Source organism: Petromyzon marinus, chromosome 52, assembly GCF_048934315.1.
Source record: "Petromyzon marinus isolate PM22_M1 ecotype Great Lakes invasive population chromosome 52, UKy_Petmar_22M1.pri1.0, whole genome shotgun sequence".
Lineage (NCBI taxonomy): Eukaryota > Metazoa > Chordata > Hyperoartia > Petromyzontiformes > Petromyzontidae > Petromyzon > Petromyzon marinus.
Window position 1 is genome coordinate 4,860,582 of NC_133718.1, and position 24,457 is coordinate 4,885,038.

The window sequence follows — 24,457 nt, forward strand, 5'->3', positions numbered from 1 at the left end:
CACGTCATCCGGAGAGCGGCCAGCAGTAATCAGTATCGTGTCATCTGCAAAAAGATTTACCCTGGAATGATCCAGGTCAGTGCCCAAGTCATTGACATAAAGAGAGAACAAAAGGGGGCCGAGGATGGAACCCTGTGGAACCCCTTTTGTTATCTTAACACTGTTTGACCTCCAACCATCTGTGAATACAGTTTGGGTGCGAGAAAAGAGGTAATTTTGTAACCATTTTACTGCGTTTTCAGAAAAACCGAGGCAACTTAGTTTACTAAGCAGGGTGTTGTGGTCTACTGTATCAAAAGCTTTGGACAGGTCTAGAAAAAGACAGGCACAGTACTGCTTATTATCAAGGCTACTGTAAATGTGATTCAGAGAGTCTAATGCAGTAGATGTGCTGCTGTATTTTTTTCTGAACCCAGATTGTTTTAGATGTAGTAGATTGTTGGTGGACAGGAAACTGCTAATTTGGTAGGTCAATAATTTTTCACAAATTTTCATCAACGGGGACAAAATTGAGATAGGTCGGTAGTTATTTGGATCATCTTTAGGGCTCCCTTTGTGAAGTGGACGGACATAGGAATGTTTCCATTCTAGAGGAACTGATGCTTCTTTGATGGACAGGTTGAAAATATGGGCTATAGGTTTGTATATTAGGTGACCAACAGTCAGTAGAGCAAAGATGGGAATACTATCTGCTCTGGTAGAGGAGGACCCTTTGAGGTAGGACAGTTGTTTCAGAGCATTATGTTCGTTTAATGTTTGGACAGGGGTGTAGGAATTTGCATGAGCAGGGGTGACTCCCAATACATTGTCAAAAAGATTACCAGCTTCACAAAAATGAAGGTTAATATTGTCAACTATTTTTTTGGGATCTGAAAAATATTCCCCATTTGGTTAAGCTCAACAGGCAGATTTTCTGTTTTGGATGCCTTTTCGATATATTTTATTGTTTCCAAAAAATCCTGGCATTTCCATGTGATTCCAGGAGAGTGGAGGAAAAGTAGGAATTTTTTGCATGCCGTATTTTTTTGATGCATCTATTCCTTAAAACCCTGTATTCTAGTCAGTCATTGACCAAATTACTTTTCTGAGCACATGCCCAAGCCTTGTCCCTAGTTTTCATGAGCTTTGTAATCAAAGGATCAAACCATGGTGGGCGGTTGCCTTTAGTTTTAAATCTAACCAACGGAGCATGTTTGTTAAGAATTTGGAGAAACGTGGACCTGAAGGTCTCCCAAGCCGTAGCCAGGTTGGGGATATCACAGACCTTGTCACTATCCGAGTGAAGCACATCATTAGTAAATGCCTGAGTGCTGAAGTGTCTCAGAGTGCTTCTCAACCAATTTATGGGGGGCTTTGGGTCTGGCTGATGATCTCACCCCAAAATGAAGGCGTGATCACTAAGGTTATTATCCAGAACACCAGTGTGAAATTGTGAGGGGCATTTGTTAATAGGACATCAAGCAGAGATGACTGTCCCGGATTTTTTAGGTTGGGTCTTGTGGGGACATTTATTAATTGAAACAGATTAAATTCATCTGCAAAATTTGTGGCCACGGCCGGCGGGTTTAGCCAATTCCAATTTAGATCACCCACTAAAACTATTTCACCTTTAGGGAGGCCCCCAAAAGCTCTCTCAGTGCAGATGCAGCTTCAACATCCTTCCCACTAGGCGGTCGATAGCAGCACACTACCAATATCTGTTGATTATTTGGGAGAGTTATTTTGAGAGCCAGATCTTCAAAGCAACATTTTTTAAACAAGGAGTGAGTTATATTCTTGGTTCTTTCGGTGAAGTCACGTTGAAGGGAAACAATAAAATAATAAAATATACATAAAACAATGAAATTCTCACGACGTTTCGACTGAAACACAAGCAGCCATCATCAGGTGTGAAAACCAACGGCAAGAACATTTGAAAAAATATATAAACCGCCACTTCTTTAAAATGTTCTTGCCGTTGGTTTTCACACCTGATGATGACCGCTTGTGTTGCAGTCGAAACGTCGTGAGAATTGTATTGTTTTATATAGATTTTATTATTTTATTGTTTCCCTTCAACGTGAATTTACCGAAAGAACCAAGAATATCAATCACTGCAGTCACGAAAGCTTTAAATCAAAATTTAAGGAGTGAGCTAGTGAATATGCAATAGTATTACGAACATAGATGGCAATTCCACCTCCTTTAGATCCTCGGTCAAGCCGAAAAAGGTTGTAGTTGTCAATCGCAATCTGCAAGTCATCGACGGCAGGAGTGAGAAATGTTTCTGTTAGGCAAAAAATGTCCGGGTCAAGATTTGCCACTTCTAGTTTTAGTTGACTTAATTTAATCACAAGCCCTCTGATGTTGACATGTAGAACACCAACACCTTTCCTGCCAGAAAAATCTACAGAATTATACGAGTTATTTTCATCTGGGCCAGGATGAAGCTCAATACCACCCAGAAATAAGAAAAGTAGAATTGCCTAAGTATTTTCTGTGAAAGGATGAAGAGCGGCGAACCTTGGATGAATAGCAGTAGCTCGCAGATGGTGTTATTTTTAAGAGCAGAATGAAGTTTGGAAGGAGTGCTGGTGAAGTAATGGGACAAAGATAGGGTTCAAAAGGATACAATGATGGAGTGTAGAAGTCTTAATGAGCTGTTTCATTAGCAGGTGTAGTGGCAAATCGAGCAAGTATGGACGCAAAGAAACGAGGGTAGCTGTTTGTAGAGTTGAGTGTGGCACTAGATACAGTGAGGGAAAAAAGTATTTGATCCCCTGCTGATTTTGTACGTTTGCCCACTGACAAATAAATGATCAGTCTATAATTTTAATGGTAGGTTTCTTTGAACGGTGAGAGACAGAATAACAACAAAAAAATCCAGAAAAACGCATGTCAAAAATGTTATAAATTGATTTGCATTTTAATGAGGGAAATAAGTATTTGACCCCTCTGCAAGACATTGACTTAGTACTTGGTGGCAAAACACTTGTTGGCAATCACAGAGGTCAGACGTGTCTTGTAGTTGGCCACCAGGTTTGCACACATCTCAGGAGGGATTTTGTCCCACTTCTCTTTGCAGATCTTCTCCAAGTCATTAAGGTTTCGAGGCTGACGTTTGGCAACTCGAACCTTCAGCTCCCTCCACAGATTTTCTATGGGATTAAGGTCTGGAGACTGGCTAGGCCACTCCAGGACCTTAATGTGCTTGTCCTTGAGCCAGTACTTTGTTGCCTTGGCTGTGTGTTTTGGGTCATTGTCATGCTGGAATACCCATCCACGACCCATTTTCAATCCCCTGGCTGAGGGAAGGTTCTCACCCAAGATTTGACGGTACATGACCCTGTCCATCGTCCCTTTGATGCGGTGAAGTTGTCCTGTCCCCTTAGCAGAAAAACACCCCCAAAGCATAATGTTTCCACCTCCATGTTTGACAGTGGGGATGGTGCTCTTGGGGTCATAGGCAGCATTCCTCCTCCTCCAAACACGGCGAGTTGAGTTGATGCCAAAGAGCTCCATTTTGGTCTCATCTGACCACAACACTTTCACCCAGTTGTCCTCTGAATTATTCAGATGTTCATTGGCAAACTTCAGACGGGCATGTATATGTGCTTTCTTGAGCAGGGGGACCTTACGGGCGCTGCAGGATTTCAGTCCTTCACGTCGTAGTGTGTTACCAATTGTTTGCTTGGTAACTATGGTCCCAGCTGCCTTGAGATCATTGACAAGATCCCCCCGTGTAGTTCTGGGCTGATTCCTCACCGTGCTCATGATCATTGCAACTCCACTAGGTGAGATATTGCATGGAGCCCCAGGCCGAGGGAGATTGACAGATATTTTGTGTTTCTTCCATTTGCGAATAATCGCACCAACTGTTGTCAACTTCTCACCAAGCTGCTTGGCAATGGTCTTGTAGCCCATTCCAGCCTTGTGTAGGTCTACAATCTTGTCCCTGACATCCCTGGAGAGCTCTTTGATCTTGGCCATGGTGGAGAGTTTGGAAACTGATTGACTGATTGCTTCTGTGGACAGGTGTCTTTTATACAGGTAACAAGGTGAGATTAGGAGCACTCCCTTTAAGAGTGTGCTCCTAATCTCAGCTCGTTACCTGTATAAAAGACACCTGGGAGCCAGCAATCTTTCTGATTGAGAGGGGGTCAAATACTTATTTCCCTCATTAAAATGCAAATCAATTTATAACATTTTTGACATGCGTTTTTCCGGATTTTTTTGTTATTATTCTGTCTCTCACTGTTCAAATAAACCTATTAAAATTATAGACTGATCATTTCTTTGTCAGTGGGCAAACGTACAAAATCAGCAAGGGATCAAATACTTTTTTCCCTCACTGTATGGCCGGGAGGGACAGCAGTGGGATACACAGCAGGAGAATTGCCATCTATAAAATATCATTAGCTTAGCTCGTAATCGGCACACTTGACAGAATTTTATGGGCGGTATGTTGAACTTCTTTTCGCACCGTACGCAGCCAATCGTGTTCATCGGAGGTGCGGTATTGTTATATTAAAAAGTTTGGCCGGCTGGCGGGTCATCCGCCTGCCTGCCTACCTACCTAGAAGGAGGAGCATGTCCAAAGGAACGTGCGGACTGCGAGTTATCGCCAGGGGCGGATATTGGTGTGGGCAGGGGGGGGCAATGCCCTCCTAAATGGAGAACTGTATTACTTTATTTTGAGCAGTTAAAAATAAAGGAAAAATACATTAATTAATTATATGCACCCGCGATTCGTAATGTGAAGGACAAAGCGAACCTCTGCCCCCCCCCCCCCAAATATAGAAGTGAAACTACTGCTTTGGTTATCACTCAGAAAAAACAATGGGACAATCGCCTTAACATGTCTACATATAGGAAATAAAGACAGTACTGCATTGTTTTACACAACCCACACAGCTAATGCTTTTGAAAAAAATCCCATAATGCCATGCTTTTATGTGGAGAGAGAAATGGGAAGGTCTGTGCTGTCTGCTTATTTATTTTGTTACATTCTCCACAAAGACGCTAATTATTAGTGTGTGTTATGGTTACACAAAAGCGTGGCCGCTAAATTGCCTTCTTGATTTGTTTTGTTTACGGTTGCTGACTGAGCACATGCCCAAAGGTCAAACACGTGAGTGAGAAATGGCACTAAGGTAGAATAGATCAGACGATGGATGGGTGGAGGGATTCCAAAGACGAGCAGTGCGAGGGAAGAAGGAAAACGTGGAGTGTCGTGACCTGCAGTGTGGTGGTTGAACTAACTATAGACCAAGTGAGAATCAGAATATTTACACTGGATGAATCCGATGAGCTATAAAGCTCATTTTCAACGATGTCCGGTAGGGGCGGGTCAGAACGTTACAACAACAAAGACCTCGACATGGTCGGACGAATCAGTGAGTGAAGTTCATGGGAACAGTACACCTCTGCAGTAGCGATATGAGTGACAAGGAGGCGATTGGATGCCGGTGAGCGATTGATTGCAGTGAATCCGAGTGCTGGATCATTCATGAACGGGACTGGGTTGCGTTGTTTGCCCAGTAAACGTGGAGGTGCTGGAGTTGCCTGTGAGATTAACTTCAACTCTGACCCACATACATCTGGTGGGTGGGTGGTGGATACTGTGCCGAGATGCTTTTTGTAAACAAGGCGCGAGCGATATGCGGCGGCGTTTTAACATTTATTTTCTTCAGCATTACAATGTTGTTAACTTATAGAGGTAATCAGCGTTTGTGGAAATGTACATACGTGTGTGTATTTCATTGCAAGAGGTTGCGTGAACTTCTATCCCGTTGAACGTATTTCGCACCGTACGTAGCCAACCGTGCTAATCGGATGTTATGCATCCCCATGTGGGCAAGTCATTTTCTGTTGACGTTATGTCATTGTGAACAATGGTGACCGTGTCCTCATTTGTGATATTTTACTGTAAAACACTGTTGTAAATCCACTGCTGGCTCGATGAACGCCTCCCCACGCAGCGATCAACACGGTTGGCAACGTACGGTGCGAAAGAAGTTCAACATACGTACGTAGGGGGTGTTCTAACCATACTTGACCATGCTGTCCACTGCAGGTTGGTGAAGTGAGTCAGCCAGTATATTTCAGGCGAGGCCCAGTTGCACAATGTGGGTGTTGTTTTTTTTCAGTGGCTGCCCCAGTCAGGGCCAGTTCGGGTATTGCTCGCCCAACCGATGCAGCTGGGTTGGTAAGTGCAACGTGGAAAAACCGACTGCATCTTGCTCTCAAATAAACGCCAGTGCAGACGTTCCCTCTAGCGCCCAACATTTATTTTGCACATTTCACACAAATGCGTCATCAGCTGCAAAGCAGCCAACTGGGCCAAGGTCACCATCGTGAGCCGTCTTGGCAGGCTCGCCTCGTGGGTTCTTCTATACATTTGGTGAAACGTTTTTTTTATTTGTGAAGGACCAAATAATTGCCGATTCTTTTGATAAAGCAGTGTTCTTCATCGCAAGGCCCGCGGGCCACTGGGCGGCCCCTGGTGGCCTTTAGTGCGGCCCACGGACAAATGTGAACACCCCACCCCATGATTGTGCTGCTGTTAAACCCCAATAATTTCAAATGTGTGGCGGCCCTCACACTGATGATGTCTTATCGACGAAAGTTATCCCCCGCCTCGCCCCCTGAGAACTAGTGACGAACACCGATGGTCAACGTTCACGCAAGTGTGACGCTGCTTAGCAATTCTCTCGGGGGGGGGGGGGGGGTCTGTCTGAGTTGGTGGCACTCACGACATATGGAAAATAACATCGGTGCTGTTTTGGGCCAAGGATTTTTTGGCGGTGGTGGCGACGACTGTGGATTGTCAATGGTCTGTCTTTACCGTGCACACTACAGTACAGGTATAGAGTGTGCGCACAACATCTGGTTAAATAAAAGGGGACACCCTCTGATTAGCACGGTTGGCTACGTACGGTGCGAAAGAAGTTAAACGTACATACATGAACAACGAAAACAGGAACAATACTAAATGAGTAGTGCCAGAATCACAACAAGAGAACAAGGATTGCTCTCCGTTTGTGTGCACATTGAAGTGATTTGCGATTGTGGATGTTCATGCCTTGGCTGTAAAAATCCATTTTACTTTGCATTCGTATACATTAAATAAGTTGTATATTAAATTGTTGCATATGTATTACCCTTGATACGTTGGACAACCCTTGCAAACGCGTATTTTCCATCTCAAGGGATTATCCGGGTAAACAGATATTTTAAATACAAAAAAAGTTCGGTATCAGCAGGTTACCCCCATTATTACTTTGCACAGTGCAAGGACAGGCACGTATCCTCCCTCGTGCAACTAGGAATGGCAACTGGAAATGGAGCAAAGGTCGTTAACTTTACACACACACATACCTCTCCGTCTCTCATGGGAGGCGGAGGGAGGGGGGCACAGAATCAGAAACGGCGTTTTTTTTTTGTTTTAAACCACAGCACAGAGAATGGTAAAGCGGTAAAGCGATACAACGGACGTTTTGAATGCGTCCAGTCTCACGTGTGCGTCTCTCTTTTACAAGAACCCACCGTTAAGTTTCACGCGAGATTTGTCTTTTATAGCTCATTGAGCCTGGGCCCGCTTACGATCCAGTTTCCAGTTCCATTTATTTGGTACAGCCCTGTGAGCCATTCGGCTTTTGAATCGGGTGCAACCGCAACAAACAAAAAACATGAACAAGAAAAACATCTTAAAGTGACTATGTGACTGTGCAAACAGAAAATCCAGTTAAAAACAGCAAAAATATTCCTGAAAAAGCAGCGTACACAAACGCTGCGTGCAAAAATCCCAGTGGGATGCAAGTCAAACAACAACAACCACAAGACAACTAAGATTAAGGCCATCAGTCTAACTCCGTACTACAACAAAACAAAAACATGGCCAAACCAAAAAAAAACGTTTTCGAAATCACCAAAATAAAAGCCATAAACGCAATGTAACAGTGGTGATCATAGGGACCGTGACCGAATTTTTTTTTTTACAATAAACTACATAAATAACATGTAACAACACCAACGATGGTGGTGGCGGTGCGAAGCGCTTCGTTCAGCACGAACTCCCCGCGTTAGGCCTGTTGAGGGTGACCGTCAAACATCGATGCCACAGCTTCACTAGAGACGTGGGGGGGTCACACGAACGCGTAACCCAGTCATCGCAAGGCCCCTTTAAAACCCCAGTTCACCAAAACGACTTACCGATTTTAAGGGGTCATTTGCCCGCAACGTTGCCAATTTATTTTGTAACGGGTAAAATAAAAAAAACATCGTTTTTACTATATTCTTGGTTCTTTCGGTAAAGAGTCACGTAGAAGGGAAACAATAAATGTTTTATATTTTTATTATTTTATTGTTTCCCTTCTACGTGACTTTACCGAAAGAACCAAGAATATGAATCCCTGCAGTCACGAAAGCTTTAAATAAAAATCGTTTTACTAGCCAAGGACCCCCCCCCCCACGGGCGTTATTGACGAATGGTGAGTTTAAAAAGTTTATGTTTTAGCACAAAGCACATTTGCTCGTTGCAGTTGCACGCCCCATCCCAGCAGGCGGACATCACTGTGTGTGTGGGCGTCTCCCGCCGCTCTCTCTCTCTGGCCATAGCTGCCTCGCTGCTTCCTGCATCCCCCCCACCACCACCGCTACACCTCTATAAAGAGAGACGTCCAACCGACGTCGCATTCGCTTCCCGCACAAAACTCCCACCCCAACAACGCCGCTGCTTAATCATTCCATCACCCACCCCAAAAAGTGTTAATTTCTTTGCTTTTAAATCGATTTGAATCCTCGTCCACTCACCTCCCCCCCCCATCTCTCAATTGTAATCTCACCGCCACTCCGCCCAATCCACTTCGCAATGGCCCTTCTTCGTGGTGAGTACAGTACACATGCGTCGGGGTGGCGTTTGCATGGCTTCTGTTTGCAAGATTGCGTTGTTTTCTGCACCACCCCCTTCGTGTGCGCTCGAGTACTTAACCACAGACCGTGTGAAACGTCTGCGAACGACGACGATGCGTGATATACTGTATAAAGGAAACCCCTCTTTGTGAACGAGTAGTGGTTTTCAGCCGAGTTTTGTGTACGGGTGTTGCAAGGTACTGTCGCAAAACGTACGGGGTCCCCGTTTTGTCGAGGGTCAAGGAAGGAGGATGGTCAGTTTAACACACGTAGGAAGCTTTTGCGACCAATATCCACAAGAGTTTTTTTTGGGGGGTTATATCTGGCTGTCGTCTGATGATGCTAGTTATAATTACTGGCGAAATGTCGTACTCGGATTGTAAATGTGGGTTTACTCGCCAAACACACCGGTGTGCTGTACTCGTAACGAATTGGCATGTTCTGCTGACGTGACAAGCCTTACTGATTGGGCTGTCGGGTGGTGGCGTGATTAACGACACATTTATATTTACGCGATCTCACCCAAAACAAACTCTTATGGAAGGATTGTGTCCACTCGCTGAACTTGCAACGTAAACACGTGGGAGAAAGTGTGTGTTGCCAGATTTAGGAACGTTGTTATGGACAACACGCGAAACTTGAGACGGTCAGACGTAGAGAGAGACCTAAACGCGTAATACAATGAGCGTAGCACTCATAACGTCCAGTGTTAAACCAGTCCTTAATACATCACCTTTTGTAACCAGGTTACAAGGCCCGCTGAGACCGTGTCTCCCTTTCATGAGCAGGCGTGGATCAAACTATATTATGGCATCGGTGAAAAACATGAATATACAAACCACTTAACTGCGCCAATTCGAAGGCCAACATTGGCTCAAGCCTTGTTTCCATTTGCATGCAACTACACTGTCATAATCTTGATTTGAAGCTTTCGTGACTGCAGGAATCCATACTCTTTGGGTTCTTTCGGTAAAGTCACGTATTTTTTGTTTTATTAAATGTTTCTACCTACGTGACTTTACCTAAAGAACTAAAGAGTATACACTCCCATATATAGAGCGGTTAAAGTTAACTCGCATAGCTGTTTAAAACTCCAACCCTAATGTATTACAACTACACGACTGTATATGAAGCTCTTTATCCAAACGACCAACTCAAAAAGTGTTACCCCCTAACGCCAATAATGAAGCAAGCCTTAACTCCAAGTCTATACCTAAGCCAAACCCTAACTCAAGGATTAACTAAACACCAACCTTTAACCAAACTATGGAGTTAGAGGCCAAACCCTAACCTGAACCCCACCTATCCCATAACCAAAGGCCTAAACCAAATCTTTAACCAATATATAAAACTAGACGTTCTTAATTTCACTAATATTGTAAGGAGGGCAGTTTTAAGTTAAGAGTACCGTAACAATGGTTCTTTATGCAAAAAAAGCTACATCTTAGGGCCTAAGATGGCAGTGTTGGACGTTTGCCAAATTCCTTTTTAAGTAAATCGTCATGTGGAAGGAAACTGGAGTGTTTACGAAACCCATTCGTACATAGTTAATTATAAATGGCACATTGGTCAATCCACTGCTGGATTAAGGCCTCCCTGCGCTGTTGTAGGTAATGGTGAACGTTCGACCATACTTCACGCTGGTCAGTGGAGGTTGGTGAAGCAATATTTGCTCAGAACCTGTACGAATATCACTCGCCAAGGATGTTAGCCGAGTTGCAGGAATCAATTCGGGTCACAGGGTTCATTGTGCAGTGTGCCAGACAAATGCTTCACTCGCCCATCCGTATATACTTTATTTTCCAGCTGTTTTTGCCAGTTTCAAATCTCCCAAAAACAGTACACCAATAACTTACTGTTTTTCGTGGTTGTCCTGTGACGTGTCTCCGAGTTGTACCGTGCGGCGTTTCTGCATCCCGTCTGACCGTTTCGCTCCGTGCGATGATAGTAGCTTCTCGAGTTCAATTCCAGAAGAAGCCCCCCCAGCATATGGTGTGAAACGTCGGACGTCATGCCAAACAGCATCATTGTACAACATGAAAAACACATCGGAGAGGTGTGGCAATTCATTTACAATAATTTATGTAAAGAGAGATGGTGTAGAGCCTACATTTTTTGACTGGTATTGACACTTGTGCAGAAGCAGGGGCCGAAAATAATTTTCCACATTGCAAATAGAAAACCTCGCCTTATAACTGAATATAATACTGCAAACAAATCTGCAAATGTGCTGCCTTGAACATTTGATGACAGAAAATGCTTGGCTTGTTTGAATACCAGCGTAGGCAAGATTACACAATGTGGTGCCTTGTCCTTAATGCTCTTATTCCGATGTATCCCTCTGAACTGGCACAAGGCCAGAAAGAATAGGCTTATTGCGTGCCAACAGTAACACACTAAAACTTCTCCATCTACAAAAGCTCTGCAGTCCCATTGCTTGTACGTGTTTTTGGGTATAGATCAGGGGGGGGGGGGGGGGCAACCAAAATAACAAGATATTTTTTTTTCTAATTCGGTAAAAAGACCCAGCAATATTCCAAGAGCCGCAATGCAATGCGAGTAACACCACTAGCAATCCTTAAATAACTGCATGTAGCTCCAGAGCCGTTGAGGTTTGCAGTCCTCTGCTATCGACACTCGACCAAGGCAGGGGACAGTTTAACTCCCCTGGCTGAGGACCACGGGGGTGCTTTCAAGGTCACCGGTCATTGGTGTCTGAGGACCACGGGGGTGCTTTCAAGGTCACCGGTCATTGGTGTCGGCACTGTAGCCCAGTGCAATGTGTTCAGACGTCAGTTGTGCAACTCTCGCCAGGGCATTCGTACTCGCCGGCAACAAGAACACTGCTCACCGTATCCCATCCCCCCTGCAGCACGATAGCTTGGGGTTCATCATCATCGTCAGCCGTAATCAATCCACTGCTGGATTAAGGCCTCCCCAAACTGTCGCCATCTCTCACGGTCCCACGATGCAACGTTACAAAAAAAACTTTCTGCACAGCCTTCCTTCGCGTGATCAAATGCGGCCGTGCCACTCCCGTGTAAGAGCTTTAGCGAGGGGGTTTATGGGTCGTGCAGAGATGGCTTTTGTTCGTACAACTTCCAAGCCACGTGACTAGCTAAGAGCAGGCAGTTACCCGACCTGGTATGGGGAGGTCTTCATTTGGCAGTCAGTTGACAAAGGGGCTCACCCTGAGCTATACATTATCTGATACGTGCATTGTCTTTTACTGTTCGCCTTTTGGCGTTCTCTGGTCTAACACTGGCGAGACTAGGCCATAAAGAAGGCCGTTTCTGGTGTAGGCCAATCTGTTTCAAAGACTGCACATATTATCAAAGCATGTTTGCATGTTAAAAAGTACGTGTGGTGGTTAAATGTAGACTTGATTCATTAACACCTGTTTTATTGCCAGAAAGGGTAAAACCTATTGTTTTTATACTGAGCTGTTACAGATTCATTATTTAATTTCAATTGAATGCAGGAACACAGTTGACCTTCAGTGCCATGCATGACCCCCATTCACGCAAACCTACATTCACACAAATGCGTTCTCGCTCACCAGCTGGTGGGCAGCATCCTTTCCTTATTCTCATACCTAACGAGAGTGAACTCATTGCGCAATCCCCCCCCCCCATCACCGTCCGTTATGCGGGTGACCCATGCACCAGCAACTGCACACGAGTCCAATGGCTTTCAAAATTTCGACATCCGCAATTGGCCGGATGATATTTGGGCTCCCATTGTTGGTCGGTGTCTTAAGACGTTTGTCCTTGGTTGGGGGGGACTCATCACCCAGTTTGCTCCCGGTGTCTTGAGATCCGGTCAGCACCAAACGTGCCAGAGAACCTCTTGGTTGACGCCACCTGTTTGTGCTCGAACAGGCTGCTCGCTGTAACCTGGTTTTCGTTGGCCAGGCACCAAGTTGAGTCCTGTGGGAACCTGCTGCCCAGGCGACACCTCATCTGAATCCTTTGTTCTTATGTCCTTGACTTGAAGAAGTAATCATTTGTATTCATAAGAGGTTACTGGCTAGTTCAGCGGTGGCAGAGCACTGGTTTAGCACTGCCGAGATCCTGGGTTTGTTATCCTGGTTTAGGCCACCTGTCATAAACCAGATTCTCAAATCGAGCTAATTCATAGGCTCAGCCCCATCACCATTAACTGCCCGCACACAAAAAACCCCATCAGATTGAATTTGGTGTTCACTTAAAATGGCAAAAAAATTCCAGCTCTGAATTAAAATCATATCTGACTTTCATGTGACAAAAACAACTTTTTCATAGCATGGAAAATGGCACCCAAATGTTGTGCATGAGGTCACTTGAAGGGATCAGAAGGTCTATAAAATAACCTTTCGTAGGACATTCTTGGAACATACAGGGCAATGCCTTGCTCTTAGAGTTCCAATTACACACCTCGTCTCCTGAGATGACACCGACAGCACAATCGCAATAAAATTCAAGTATAATTGTAGCAGCAGGAAGTACTGGAAAAGTAATCAATAAAGCAAGCATTTAACTAGTAAGACATTTATTTTAATTGCGACACAAAACAACATAAGTTGCTTTGTTGTAATTAAAGTTGCTACAATTTAAACATTTCCAAGGTTTTGATTTAAAGCTTTCGTGACTGCAGTAATTCATATTCTTAGTTTTTTCGGTAAAGTCACGTCGAAGGGAAAATATATATTTTATTATTTTGTTGTTTCCCTTCAACGTGACTTTACCGAAAAAACTAAGATATTTCCAAGGTTATCCAATTTTTATATTTTTTCCACAACTGACTGATGGGCACTTTCCTCAACGAATGATAATTTCCTATAGCAGCATAATCTTTCACTCTAACAAACACGTAATAACCAGGCTTTTATTACTGCTAAGCCCCCAGTATTGGTGCAAGGGAGCAGTGTTGAGAGCACTTTGCTATGAACCCAGCTTACTCGAGTTTAATTCCCAGCCATGGCGAACATCATTGGCAAGAGATCTGAACTGGTTCTGGGCCAGCCCCTTCACCAACCTGCACCGTGAAGAATGGTCTAATAACCCCGATACCATGGGAGTCCTTTATCCACAAGTTATTATTTATCCAAGTTAACACGCAGCCCCAGGTGACAATATAATCTGCTCAATTAAAAAGTTTGCTCGGGAATGTGTATAATCGGGCGGGTGCTTAGTGCAATTACAGTCAATTATCTTTTCGTTTGAGAATGTGTTGTGCACAGATGCTGTGGTTTGTTGTCTGTTGTTACGTGTCTGTTTTATTTTAAATGCAGCCCTCCTTTTTTTTAAAACAAGTAGCAGATGTCGGCTGTCGTGCCTGCTGCTTTGCCACGTGCTTCGTTCGGATGCCTTACGATATAGACGGTTAGAAAAATAAAGTGATTCAAATGAGCCATTTCTTCCAAGTTGAAGGGTCTTAAATACGCATAAACATAACGTAATATTGTCTCTGCTTAAATTTACACTGTGCACTTGCGATTAAGGATCCCGCTGGGTAGACCCTGGGAGCACACACACCGCTCCCTTGTGAGCGATACATTCGGCTCGTAACGCGTGGGGAAAATAAGAATGGCGAACTTAATTGGGCACAACTGCATACATTTGCAGTCATGTACGTGTGCAAATGTCTGCTTATAAGTACAAATTCCTGTTTATATTGTACCTGCAAACGTTTTGTCCATCTCAATACGGTATTGCTCGCCTACGCCACATACGTTTGTGGTATTGTAGGGCACAGACAGGTATTCCATAAAAAATGCATTATCCCACCGGGCCCTCTGCTTTTTTCCCATTATTGTACCGTACGTAGCACTCTCACGTCTTTACCTTTACCAACCAGTAAAAGTGAAATACGATCAAATAGCCTTCACAAATCACCGTGCCCCCAAGAGATTAGAATGGTGAATTATTTGTTTTTTTTTACCATGAGGCCAATGATCATAGGGCATAACAACATTCATACCGTAGGCCCCTTGGTTCCATCTGGTCTGAATGACGACCGCACAGAAATGCCGACAACGCGGATCGACGATGTCTCTTACAACACAGACGTGTACCGAACCCGTATTTGTGTGCCCGCGCGTGGAGCAGGTGTGTTTGTGGTGGCGGCCAAGCGGACGCCGTTCGGCGCGTACGGCGGTTCCCTCAAGGACCTGTCGGCCACCGACCTTGCCGAGCACGCGTCGCGCGCCGCTCTTGCCGCCGCCAAACTCTCGCCCGAGAGCATCGACAGTGTCATCGTCGGAAACGTCATTCAGGTGGGGACGGTGGTTGGGACCGTGGAGACCTGGGGCTGTGTGTCGTAACATGGGCCGAGGACATACCTGGTTGCACAGCTGGGCAACCAGGTCTCTGTCATAAGGGGGGCAATGATATACCTGGGTATACTGGTAGGGGAGGTGGAGGCCTAGTATAATGTGTCCTAAGGGGGTAAAAGGGCATACCTGCTTAGATTGGATTAGTGGAGGCCTGAGTCTGTTCTCAGGGGCAAGGTCATACTAGGTCACAAATATGGGCAGTGGAGATCTGGAGCACTCAATGGGCAAGTGCAAATTGCATGCTGTTGCTTATGACAAAATAATCTGTAATGTGCCCGATCTGGGAAGTTAAGCATGGTTAAGCCTGGACTGGTGCTTGGATGAGTCACACCCACGCGCAAATGGGTAGCTTTCTGGCTTGCGGAGATACGTGGTGGACAGAAGAGGGGAGTGCAGCAAAAGCCATTGTTGTATTGTACTTCTGTGCTCTCATTTTTAAGCTGTCTGCCTTCACTGATCAACGTCGTGAGGTATGCTCAAACGAGTTTGGAAAAAACGAGACAAAGATTGCTGGACCGAGTTCATTGGGGAATTTAAACCTTTGCGTGCCTAGTCGGTACGCGGGTTGAGTGCATAGCAGGTGGGTGAGCGCGTGCGAGTCCAGTACGTGAGCGAGCGTTTGTGAGCGAGGTTGGTGCGTCGATTTTGCTAATCGAATTGCCACCCCCGAATTCTTGATGGATCGTTCGCTCGCTATCTAGCGAACGGCGGTCGAGTGTGAAGTGTGGTTGGGAGCAAACTGTGAGAGCAAGAGCACAGCGGGGTGTGGGGGTGCGTGGACGAGGTCGGCACGTGCCGTACTCTGCACGCAAGCGGGGGCAGCTGATGAGGAAAACGTTGTGGTCTGAGTGTACATACAGTAACGCGTGACCCTGCGGCAATGGCCACGTGCGCGCGCAGAGCTCGTCGGACGCCGCGTACTTGGCTCGGCACGTGGGCCTGCGCATCGGCGTACCCATCCCGGCTCCGGCACTGACCCTGAATCGTCTGTGCGGCTCCGGCTTCCAGGCTGTCATTTCTGGCACGCAGGTACAGCTCGTGGATATTTGTGTTTCTTTATCTAAGTGATCGACGCACCTTGCAGCCAACGTGCAACGATTTTCAGATTCTTCTGTGATATCTCCCGTGCAAGAAAACCAGGCTTGACCTGTTTTGTGACGGTGCGATAACGGGTGCACATGATCGTCATGGTGCTTGCAAGTGCAAGCAATCATGAGAGCAGATGAAGCAAGTAAAATCTGCATGCATTTAAAACATCTACAGTGCGATGAGATTTTTATTCTGCCCTTGAAGCTGTTGGCAGTGTAAAGCAGACCATTTATTGGTGTTTAAAGCTCAAGTGGTATACCAAAATGTCTGAGATATTGAGGGTTATTAAAATAAAAATTGCACAACACTACAAATGAGCTATAAACAGTCCTTTAAGGTTAGATTTCATCCTTAGATGCGACAAAGCAATATTTATATATGATTAGCATATGGAGATAAATCTTACAAAAATTTAAACTAAATCTGAAGCTTTTACATGCCACTTTCAAAGCATCTTTACTGCCACCGTTAAGTTTACAAGTACACGGGATTTTTTAAAAAAACTTCTCAAAAGTCACGTACTTTGCGGTGACAAATATATTGATGGGGTTTGATTTTTTTCTTGTTTTAATATATTTTATCAATATAGGAGAGTGACACTTCTGTCCTACAGTTTGTTTCCTGGGCACGGTTAATAGAGAGAGAACAGTGAGAGCCCGTGACTTTGAGTGCATGTGCCCATCTGTGGCGAGAGCCGGTGGCGGCCTCTTGCGACACGACGTTCGTACTCCTCCCTCGAGTAACCTGTCCACCCCCACATCAGCCACACCACACCGGTACAACGTTCGGTTGTGGCAGGATAATGCCCAAACTCTTGTTTCAACAGCTGATCCGGATTCTCAGAGACAGGCAAATCCCCCTCCCCAACAACCAGCAGCTAGCTTTCGTTTGTTCCTATGCTTTGCTTTGCAAAGCATCTGCATTTGAGGGAGCGTGACCTTGGTCTGTCACGATTGGTCCACGGCGGCGGTGATGATGGCTGCCACCAGTTGAGTAGCAATGTCAACTTCGTCTCGCCCCCTTTTGTGGGCGATGAGCCCGCGATTGGCAGTTTGCTTTATTTAATAGAGCTCTGTTAAAAGCGAATAAGAGTATAGAGCGATGGATTTAAAAAGGATGGCGCAACAAAAATAATGCGCGTTTTGAATGAGCTTGAAGTTGAAGTTAACGAGAAGGGAAAAAGAAGGATGAGCATTACTTTACACGAAACATTTGCACGCAATAAAAAAAATCCAATTTTCAATATGCAAGTTTGTTTTTCTCGAGATGCAGTGGTCTTCTTAAAAAAAAATGTTTACAGCCATCCCGTTCAAAGTGCCGTGGCAATTACAGTTTGACCGACCCTCTCCTTGACTGCACCCTAAACCCTTCCCTTGACTGCACCCTAAACCCTTCCCCCGTGACCACACTTGGCCGTGCGTGTTTTTGCAGGAGATCTGCGTGCGCGACGCAGAGGTGGTGCTGTGCAGCGGCACGGAGAACATGAGCCAGTCCCCTTACGCCGTGCGAGACATCCGCTTCGGCACCCGGCTTGGGATGGACCTCAAGGCAGGCCCCCCCAATCCCTGCCCCCCATTTTTCTCTATACTTTTTCTTCTGCACCCCCCGTTCCCACTTCCTTTCCACTCATGCCATCATACCTGCCCTCTTTGCTTGGTATCCCTCTCGTGCGTGTACGCGTCTGTGTCTGTACTTAGTCAAACCATAAACCAAACTTTTTTTATTTTACCAGGTAAGGTCCCGAGCTGTATCGCTCTTTTTCAGAAGCGACCTGGCCACAAATCATAGCCCAGTGAAGTGGCTTATCATGGAGACATTTATAGCAGCCAAATAATCTAAACGCATGTTTTTAAAAGTGGAGGGGAAAAACTGGAGGACCTGAAGAAATATCCACATAAACAAATATACATCTGTCCACCAGGCAGTATTAATGGCAGGTGCAGTTGATCGGCAGGTCACATGTGGTGTGTCAATGACGAGCGCGGAAGAGTAGGCTTATTATCCTCTAGATGTCCATTATACCACAGCAGCCTTCTGTAAGGAAGCCTATACGTACTTGTCCGTATCATATAAATCGTCTCAAAGCTATATTGCGTGCGCACGCGGCCAGATGGAGGACACTCTGTGGAACGGGCTGACGGACCAGCACATCAAGATGCCGATGGGCATCACGGCCGAGAACCTGGCGGAGAAGTACAAGTTATCGAGGGAGGACTGCGACCGCCACGCGCTGCAGTCGCAGCAGCGCTGGCTCGCTGGTACACACTCGCTCGCTGCTCCCTCTCCCGTCATCTTCCCGTACTCACGCCGTTGTTGGCACCTGCGCACTACACAACATTACCACCATGCTGCCCGCCTACCCCCCTTTGTTCACAGTGCAACCACCGCACCACAACAGTGCTCACAATTACATCACCACCCATCACCCCCCACAATTAGTGCCACCACTGCAAGTTACCTCCACCGCCGCCACGCTGAGAACTCTGTCCGTGTGCAGGTGTTAAGTGGATTGTTACATCGCAGGACTGTGAGGGATGGCCACGGCTTAGGGGAGGCATTCATCCAGCAGTAACAGATGATGATAATGATGAATGTAGTTAACATAAAATAACAATTTTATGAAACGATTTTGTTTGCTGCCAACTGCAGCGCACGAGGGCGGTCACTTCAAGGAGGAGATGGCGCCCATCGAGATCAAGGTGAAGAAAGGCAAGCAGATGATGGACAAGGACGAGCACCCGCGGCCCACTGTCACCCTGGAGCAACTCGGCAAGCTCCCGAACGTCTTCAAGAAGGGCGGCGCCGTCACTGCTGGCAACGCCTCCGTACGGGAAGCATCGTCATTCGTTCGCCAACTTGTCCGGTCTTCTGACAATGTCGTGATGGAGGTGGCCGAATGGGCTCAGAGCACCGAGCCAGCACTGCCAAGATCCCGAAATGGAATTTTGGTTTCGGTCACATCCCTCCAGTTTTGACGATCATCTAAGCTACATGTGTGTATAGAATACACGTGCGAGTGCTTGCACGTGTTGTGGTTCGCGCGCTGCCCTCGCAACCAGTCTACCTGGGTTCAATTCCTGGTCTCAGCTTGCTAACATTGGTGCTGAATGATATCAGTTCCGATCTTGGGCCTCCCCCTTAGGTGGACTCGGCCTTAAACGAGCACTGAATTATTATCTTGGGTGTTTTTGTGTCGTTGCGTGTGCTCAGGGCGTGTCGGACGGAGCTGCGACTGTGCTGATTGCGAGCGAGGAAGCCGTGAAGAAGCTCAAACTCACCCCATTGGCCAGAATCGTGGCCTATCACGTGTCTGGCTGTGATCCCAACATCATGGGCATAGGTAAGCGCTCCTTAAGGAATTTAATGTTTGTGTGTATATGTGGAGAGTGGTGGCGTGTAGCGGTTAGCGGGCTGCACTTCCAATCCGGCGACTTGGGATCGATTCCCAATCACATCCAAGACCAGTGACGATTATCTGAACTGGTCCTGGGCCTCCTCTAGGTCGACTCAGTCTCAAATGAGTACCTGGCGCGATGTTTAAACATCACTACTGGAGAGACAAAGGCGGTCGGGTGTGGTGCTGGCCACCCACCCCCTGGTGTACCGGCCTTCCAGTGTTACTCGCTAACGGCACTTGCCACAACAGTCTGTTAAGGCTATACGGGGGTGGGGTCTGTGTATATTAGGGATTCACATTTGAGGTCGGCAATGTTTTTAATTTCAGATTTTGCAGGAAGATTTCAGATATCAGATGATTTACATTAGCTGATAGTTTGACATGTCTTCGTGCTAAAACAGTGACCTCACCTGATGCCACGCGGCACTGCTTTGTCAGGAAAAGCTAGGAATAGACCTAATGTGACAATTTCCTGTGGCCTTGCACTTCGAACAATCCAAATCACATTTCTTTTTCGGATCAATCAAAATGTTCTATCTAGGCCCCATTCTCACATTAATTCTAAAATTGAGAACATATCTGTTGTGTGTGTATTATGCCAGTATATGTGTATCATAATCAGTTATTAAAGTGAACCAAAATAATGGTAATTTATAGCCTTGGTCAATCCAATGTTGGATGTCAAATAACCAGGGTTGAGCCTGATGACTATTTGGATAAGACTGTCTCATAGCTAAGGCTACAGGGTGAATTGAATCTTTAATCCATCTGTGTGGAGCTTGGCGTGTTATATCCTCTTTTCTGGGGGTGTTTATAGAATTGGTTTGTCAAGTCTTGGTACTCAGGCTTGACTGGGTAAAGTAAAGGCCATTGTAAAATGAAGGACAATATTGCAAAATGTATAACATTTTCAGCTGAAGCATAACAGTCCCTTGAATCATGTTTGGGGTTAATAAGTAAATGCATATTTTTAATAATTGGAACTTGTTCAGTAGCATTAGCAAGTTCATTGCGCGTGTGACCAGAGTTGCATTAAAAAAGAGGCTCGCTTCTTGTATTGGCTTTTACATCGTTAACTCTTCAGTTTAATACATGGGCTTTCGCGACCAATGTTATCCATAACTTTTGTTTCTTAGGCCCAGTCTCGGCCATCCAGGGAGCTCTGAAGAAGGCTGGATTGAGCATCAAGGACATGGACCTGGTGGATGTGAGGATGCGCACAGCTGAACCTCGCACTTTTGACTCTACCACCCTCATTGTTATCATCAATAGCCGTGATCTATCCACTGCCGGATGAAGTCTTCCCCATCGCCTCGTGGGATCGTGATGCAACAACCCATCTAGTTCCATCTCCGTGGGGGACATCTTCTCAGGCATTCCCTACTTTGGCTGCCACTCCGTCATTAGTCACCCTGGTTTGATTCCTGGCCATGGACGATATTAGTTGCGAGTGATATCGTCGGCCTTATACGGTGACGTGGAGCTGTTTGTTTGTAAACGTCGGCACTGAAAGAGGGCTAGGCATGATGGTGGCCACATCATCGTACTCATGCACTGTGTCTGCCACAATTGGTTCTCGATAACAGCACTTGCGTCGAAGCAGTATTGTAAGGCTAACTGGGCGATCTTGGCGTTGTACGGCAAGCCTTCGCTTAACAGTGTTCACACGTGCTTTCGCGATAACACCATTCTTCCGTGACAGAACACTTTTCGCACAACGTGGAACACGCTCATTGTAACGTTTCTGAGTGGTCAACGACAAACCACTTTTTTTGAGCTGCGTGGCTGAGCGGTGCGATCCGGAATGATACAGCAACATGGCGGTGTACCCTCAAGTTAATTGTCCCGTCATCTCACTGTGTGTGCGTACACCGAATCTTGCCAAACTTTATCGTTACATTATTTATGGGGAAACGGATTTCGCTAAACGCGCCACTTTTCAAGCAACACGTCTACCACGTTAAACCCAGGGATGACTTGTGTGCTTGCGTCCGTGCTGGTGAGCAGATCAACGAGGCGTTTGCGCCGCAGTACCTGTCCTGTGCCAGGGAGCTCGGGCTGGACCCTGAGAAGAGCAACGTCAATGGCGGTGCCATCGCACTGGGTCACCCGCTGGGGGCGTCGGGCACGCGCATCACGGCCAACCTGGTGCACGAGCTCAGGTACAGCTCTCTTGCACCCCCTCGCCCCCCCCATGTAGGGAGGCAGTACATCAAGTTGGTTGCTTACTTCTGCATATATTACAGTTTGTGCCGTTGGTATTTGCGGGATTTTCTGGGCGCTCTCGTCTCATGACATGACACACCGATAATACAATTGGTATAAAATGGGAGTGATTTTTTATTTTCACTGCACTCCCTCCTCTGCCCCCCCCCCCATCCCAAGGCGACGCGGTGGCAAGTATGCTGTCGGGTCTGCGTGCATCGGAGGTGGCCAGGGCATCGCGATCGTGCTGCAGAATGTCAGCTGAAGCGAGCCTTGATCAACAGGTGTTGCGACAAGCTGGGCAAAGCCAGTCTATTAAGTGGGCCTCTCCGAGAAATGGAGATTAAAAGAAAAGTGAAAACCATAAAACAATATAAATTTGGCCCACCTGAGTAGTAAATGGGGTTTGTGTTCACGTGGGAAATAATGTGCCTTCATTGGGTAAAACTGTATAGCTGCAACTGTGAAACAAGTTATCCAAAAACTGCTTTGTACATGTTTTCACATGTCTTCACTCATACATAGCTTGATATTCCTATGTACATATATACGTAACATGTAATGTACTCTCTACTTGCATCCATTCACCATATACTACAACTATGCCAAGAAATCTGAAGTACATTTAAAGGGCTGTTTTTTTTTCAAGGAGCTTAAATGATATTTTTGGCACATAGGGTGCAACTTAATATTGTGCTGCTTGTACGGGAAGTTGAAGGCCAAGCATCTTTTGGAAATAAACAACTTTTATTGCAAATGTTGCAGTGTGATTGGCTCCGAGTGAAGTGGGCGAGCGATGCGTCCCCAACCTAGGGTTTTATTTCTCACCGATTGTTCTGCGTTGCTGGTGAACTGCGGTGGGCGGCACATAACGAGTAGCCACAATCATAGCAAGAAGTATACTGGATGTGGAATTTTGATTTAAAGCTTTCGTGACTGCAGTGATTCATATTCTTGGTTCTTTCGGTAAAGTCACGTTGAAGGGAAACAATAAAATAATATATATAAAACAATAGAATTCTCACGACGTTTCGACTGTAACACAAGCAGTCATCAGGTGTGAAAACCAACGGCAAGAACATTTGTTCAAACAAATTGCTGGGGTTGTTTCCACCGAATAAACAAATTGCTGGGGTTGTTTCCACCTGATGACGGGCACTTGTGTTGCGCCTGAAACGTCGTGATTTGATTTGATATTTTATTTTTTACCTACGTGACTTTACCAAAAGAACCAAAGCGTATGGATCCTTGCAGTCACGAAAACTTCAAATCTAGAAAGGTCCAGACCAACCAGTGGTCATTTATTAATTGAATTGCACTCGGGAATTCCCGATGATTGAATGCAACACGTTTGCTTCCGGTTAATTTCTGCTCAAATATCCAGAATTGTCTATGTGGAAGCAATATTTTGTAGAGCTGTATGCGTGGCAATTCAAGATCAGACATTCACGATTTGGCACACGATCGCGGTCCGATCTCCAACCGCGGTCCGATCTCCAACCGCAAAATGTTTACGCACACAAAGGAACGAGTTCTAGTTTAACAGGTGGAGTGGCACAGCAGGGTTGGCATCAGCTCTGGAGCAAGAAATTAAATGGGAGTCCCCTCCACGCTGTCCAATTTCTCCACCTGTCTTTGTAGCGTGGGTCCATCTGGCCTGTGGGCCCTGGTGCAATCGCACGGCGCGCACACTCGATAGCTACACTGAACAGATGATCTTCCACCATGCGCAGTGTGTGTGAGCTTAGCAGTCGGGGTTTGTGAGCTTGGCAGTACGGGACCTTGTTTCCCTGCATGCTACACGTTCACCCTGATGCGCTTCATCGCTGCTGAGGCTACTGCCTTCCTCTACAAATAGCCTTGCCCTGGCACATTTCCACCCGGCTTCTCACGCCAGCTTGCCACAACCGCGTGCCACCATGGGGTTGCTCCTGTCGCCCTGTGAGCTACATTTACCGGCCAAACTACATTTAACGAGTTGTGGTTTATAGATTGCAGATATGGTCGTAAAAAAACTAATAAGTAAAAAAAACGCTACACGTTTACTCAAGCTTTTGCCGTTCTCTGGTCTAACATCGTTTGAGACTAGGCTCGAAAGAAAGCTGTCTCTGGTGTGGACCAATCAGTTTCAAAGACAATGCATATATTATCAGATTGTTTTTTTTGCATTCCAACCACAAGTATTGTGGTGAATGCAGATATGATTCCTTGTAAAAGGTTTCAGTTTTGTTGCCAGAAAAAATGGGAAAACCTCTCTATAAAAGTGTGTGTGGAGTAGGTTGAAGCGATATGAGTGAATATACAGTATATAAGGAGACTAACAGAGAACAACGCTGATGTTAAACCAAAATAAATAAAGTGGAAATGGGCAGGACGCATCACGAGAGCTAATGGCGACAAATGAGATAAGCAGAGGAAAGAGAGCAGAAGGTGCGAGACGAAAATGAAATAACCCTTGGGGCACCTACTGGGGAATGAGCAACGAAGGAAGAAATGGAAGAAGATGAGGCGTAGCATTTTCCCAGCAATGGGGAGTTATAGGCCGACAACAACAACAA

The 24,457-nt window shown here is 45.8% G+C and overlaps 1 protein-coding gene across 1 annotated transcript; it reads left to right on the plus strand.

Annotated features, from left to right (window-relative positions):
• Nucleotides 1-8,614: 8,614 nt before the first annotated feature.
• ACAA2 (acetyl-CoA acyltransferase 2) lies at nt 8,615-22,656 on the plus strand. Its single transcript, XM_032973966.2, has 10 exons — nt 8,615-8,867; nt 14,982-15,148; nt 16,109-16,237; nt 17,729-17,845; nt 18,408-18,555; nt 18,947-19,122; nt 19,508-19,637; nt 20,831-20,901; nt 21,702-21,856; nt 22,080-22,656. Exons 1-10 carry the CDS (start codon nt 8,852-8,854, stop codon nt 22,162-22,164), a joined length of 1,194 nt encoding a protein of 397 aa, XP_032829857.1. The 5' UTR covers nt 8,615-8,851; the 3' UTR covers nt 22,165-22,656.
• Nucleotides 22,657-24,457: the final 1,801 nt, after the last annotated feature.